Source organism: Dipodomys ordii, unplaced genomic scaffold, assembly GCF_000151885.1.
Source record: "Dipodomys ordii isolate 6190 unplaced genomic scaffold, Dord_2.0 Scaffold11, whole genome shotgun sequence".
Lineage (NCBI taxonomy): Eukaryota > Metazoa > Chordata > Mammalia > Rodentia > Heteromyidae > Dipodomys > Dipodomys ordii.
The window spans coordinates 17,007,738-17,012,281 of NW_012267227.1; the positions used below are offsets into that span (position 1 = coordinate 17,007,738).

The 4,544-nt window shown below is 55.7% G+C and overlaps 1 protein-coding gene across 1 annotated transcript in view; it reads right to left on the bottom strand.

The window, feature by feature from the left end:
* Window positions 1-498, bottom strand: part of Itpka (inositol-trisphosphate 3-kinase A) — a 4,076-nt gene extending 3,578 nt beyond the window's left edge. Inside the window, exon 1 of the mRNA XM_013009995.1 lies at window positions 442-498. Coding sequence (XP_012865449.1) covers window positions 442-498 — 57 coding nt within the window. The remainder of the gene's footprint in view (window positions 1-441) is intronic.
* Window positions 499-4,544: the final 4,046 nt, after the last annotated feature.

Genomic DNA, 4,544 nt, shown 5'->3' on the forward strand with positions numbered 1-4,544 from the left:
AAAAAAAAAAAAAAAGAACAGAAAACCCCATGACTTAGGAACTCTATCCAATCCTGAAAGTATCTCATATATTCTGGATCTTTTTTGCTTCCCTCCCCAAATTCATCCATGATGTGTCTCCTCTGTGAAGCACACAGGTCTGTGTGTCCACTGCCCCCTTGCAGGTATGCTTGCTTTTCAAAGGAGACTAGACTAGAAGCCAACATCCCTGCTGCAGGAGAATGTGGAGAGGGAGAACTGGGGAGCGGAGGGCTGCTGACCATAAAGCCTTGCACACAGGGAGGAGATGGGGGTTGGTGACAAAGCATCGAACAGTTGGCTCCAGTCCTGGCTTTCTCACTTTCTGGCTGAGTGAACACAACCAAGTACTGTCATCTGTGTGGGCCTGTTTCCTCTGGGAGGACGTAGCGGCTGCCCTAACACGAGCCACCATTTACTGACTGCCTGCTGCATGCCAGGCACCTTCGCATCTTCCTTCAGACAGCCCTGCTCTCCCATTGCTACTGAAGTTCCTACATGGCACGCTGGGGTGTGATCACATGTCCAATCCCTGGGGATCTGGGGGTGTAGCCAGAAGCAGCCCACTAGCAGCATGACATCTCTTTCAGAACTCCCTTTTAAAATCTTTAAATACATACAAGGCTTGCATTCTGCTAACATAATAAAATCCAAGTTTTATTATAAAACTCCCCACCTCCAAACCCTCAAGTAAAATTCCAGGGAAGTGATTATGTACCACGTGCATTAGCCCCATCCCAGTCCTCTTCTCTCGCGTTCACTCGCAATCATGCTATGACGCCCAGACCCAGCAAGCACGAGAGGTGGCATTATTACGCTCATTTTATAGGGGGCTCAGAGGACTTAGCATCTCCTAACATTCTGCATCTACAGGGTCCAAGTTTCTGACTCTACCACTTCAATTCCTTCCCCGTGGTCCAACTGCCCTAGCACTTTCCAGAGCCCATGTTACCCTTCTGTCTGGCTGGGAGGGCTTTGATTTCTGTGGAAACACCGGGATTTGCTGTGGTGCTCTCTCCACTGGCTCCACACCTTCCCTTTATCCAAAGGAAGGGGGTGGATAGGAACTTCAGGTAGGCTTACGAGTCTAAAGACAGAATTTGGGATAGCGGGACCAGAATGGGTGTAATGACAAAAGAAAAAAGCTGTACCTCTGTAGCCACCCTAAGTGGAAGGGGGACCTGGGCACGGTGGCTCACGCCTGTCATCCTAGCTACTCAGGAGGCTGAGATCTGAGGATCGAGGGTCAAAGCCAGCCTGGGCAAGAAAGTCTATGAGACTCATTCCCAATTAAGCATAAAAAAAGCCAGAAGTGGAGCTGTGGCTCATATAGAAGAGAACTAACCTTGAGCAAAAAAAGCTCAGGGTCAGTGCCCAGGCTGAATTCAAGCCCAGAGATCAGCGCGCACGCGCGCACACACACACACACACACACACACACACACACACAGTGGAAGGAGAACCAATCTTGGGTTTGGTCAGGAAAAGGAATGAACTATCTTTTCTTCTGGGGTCCTGAGGATACATGAGGAAGCTAAAGCTGGAAAGGGGGGCCTGGTTAAAAACAGGGTTCATTGAGCTAGGACTGGCAGCACATGCCAGTAGTCCCAGCTACAAAGAAGGCTGGGGCAGAAACATCATTTGAGCCTACTAGTTCACAGACCAGGCTGGGAAACCTAGTGAGACCTAGTCTCAATTAAAAAAATTGAAGTGGTACACCAGCCCCTGGCTGATGTGTGATAATGGCATCTACTTGTCCCCATGCCAAGGTGAAATGGGGCCGCCTCCTACTCTCCCTACCTTGGTTTTGTATCTCACAGGAGCTAAGAGCAGCAGCAACTAAGGCTGGTGGTTCTAACTGGGCAGGAAACAAAGGCCTTTCATGCGCATTATCCCAGCAGAGCCCTTGCTGCCGCCTCCCTAGGTTTCTTATGACAGGATCTAGCAGCCCTGTCAGTCATGGATGCAGTCAAACAGGAGTTGATGCTAGTGTCTGGAACCTGACTCACTGCTATCTTCCAACTCAGGTAACCTTCCACGGGAGGTGCCTTTCCACGGGGAACATAATGCATTCACAAATTAATGTATCCAAAGAGCGTTTGGAGAATCATTGAGTGGGTGGGTTGGTAGGTAAGTGGGTGGAGATTTTCTCTCATGAACGGGCAGGGAAAGATATTTTTGAGCAGGTGAGATGTTTTATTGTAAGGGTATTGGGAAGCAGATTTTTGATATAACTAGGTGAGATGGAGATGCCAAGAAGGCCAGAGCTTCATCCTTTGGCCCAACCCTCCTTTAGAAATCAACACACGAAGCCAGGCACCTGCGGCTCACATCTGTAATCCTAGCTACTCAGGAGGCTAAGATCAGAGGACTGCAATTCAAGGCCATCCCAGGCAGGAAAGTCCATGAGTCTTATCTCCAATTAATCACAGAAAAAGCTGGAAGTGGCACTGTGGCTCAAGTGGTAGAGCACTACTAGCCTTGAGCAAAAAGGAGCTCAAGAACAGGGACCAAACCCAGAATTTGAGCCCCAGGATCAGAAAAAGGAAAGAAAAAGGAAGGAAGGAGGAAGAAAACCAACACACAGAGGCAACTTGGGCATCATGGGCAAAAGCCAGGGTGACTTTAGCACAGGAGGACCCAGCAGGCTGAGCGGGCAGGGCTTGGCTGCATCCTAGCTCAGAGTCCCCTGTCTAAGCTTTGTTTAGAAGCCTTGAGAATACCTGCTCCCCCTTTCGCCCCACACAGCCTGCCTCCTGCCAGAAGTGAGCCTGCGCTCTGACACTGGCTCTCTTCCCCACCCTCTGTGTTTCTGGCTGAAGCTCTCTGTCCGCCCAGCACCCACTCCATGTTCCAGTTGTCCTATCAAACTAGCACTCCCTGTGCTGGGGGCGGGGGGAGAGCAAGCAGTTTAAATTTATAAAATGATTTGCACTAAGGTATGAGTGACCCACGGCTTCACCTTCCCATGGGCAATTGCCTTCTTAAAAGGAAGTCTGTTAACCTAAATTCTGCTCTATAATTAGTGGAAAGTGATGTGTGGGGGTTCGGAGTGCGGGAAGGGGGTGGCATCCAGGTCTCCTTACCTAGAGTGGAGCTCGGAGAGAAGAAAACCGGTAGGGCACCCACCCTCTCTTCTGCAATAGCCGCCTGGCAGCTGTTCTAGGAGGCAGTCAAGGCCTCAGGGCAGTCCTCACAACTGCCCTTGCTAAGCCGCATGTGGGGTTCCCTGCCTGGGATCCCCTCCATCGGAGGAATGGACACTGGACAGAGCGAGGCTGCCCCGGGTCTCAACCTCTCCGCTCTGGGAAGCCGGCTCAGGCTTTGAGAAGGCAAAGCTGGTTGTATTCGCCAGACAGAGGCAGGAAAAGCCTTTCTGGGTCCCAGATGTGCCCAGGCTGAGCTGGCAGAGGTCGGCCAGGTGGCAGCCCTGGAGTGCAGACCCAGTACCTTCTCCCAGGTGTATTCTTCCAACTGGGGAACCCTTAAAGGCGACCTGGGAGGGCGCGCTGCGCGGCTGGCCGCGGGACGGCAGAGGCAAAGTCCGCTCAGGGTCCTTCTTGAGGACGCAGGCTCACTCAGTCAACAGCTCCGAGCTTATCTAATGGCTGTTTGCCTTCGGGGAGGCCCCGCGGGCTGGGGGTTGGGAAGGCCTGGAGGATGCAGCCTTGGGCTGGAAAGGCCACCAGCTCCGGGCAGCGCCTTAGAGAGGCCAGGCCCTGGATGGAAGTGGCTGACCAGGATAGGCTGTGGGATCTCCACCGCACGCCTGCAGAGACCCCCAGGGCGGAAGCGGGGTGCTCCCACGCCCTCGGCCCGCCTCGCCCTTCCTCCCTCCCTGCGCCCGCCTCCGGGACGTCTGGACGGGGTCCCCGCCCAGCTGCGCGTCTCCCCCTTCCGCCCGGGTGCGCAGGCCGGGATGAGGATGAGGGAGGGCTCCCGCACCTGTGGCCCCGCGGCGGGGTGGGGGGAGGGGGTGTCCCCGCTCCGGGCAGGTGTTTTTGATGGTGTCCCCCTCTGTGTATCACTGTGCAATCCCCTCTCCCCGCACGCTAAGTCTCCAGGTGTGCGGCGGGGGTGAGGGTCTGCCAGGCCCAGGCGCGCCCCCCCCACCCCGCTCTCCCCGCGTCGTCCTAGCAACCGAGGCACGCGTCCCGGGAGGGCCGGGGGCTCCCTGCGAGTCGCCGCTTCTGGGGAGAAAGCCGAGAGAGATCCTGGGTCTGCGCGTCGCGCCGGGGGCACAAGCACCACGTGGAACCGAGGCAAGTCCACGCGGACCGCGGCCAGCGAAGTGTCCGTCCGCGGTTCAAGCACCGCGGGGTGCGCAGCGCACGCACCTTGGGGCCCGGGCAGGGGCCACGCTTTCATCTCACCCGGGTCCGTGTCAGCCAGGTGGGTGAGCCTGGCCCCCGCATATCCAGGCAGCGACGAACGGACTGATCCGGTCCCCCTCCAGCCTCAGTTTACCCTCCCACCGGCCACGCGTAGGCGCGGCGGGGCCGGGAGAGCCGGGTGCGCGCCAGGTG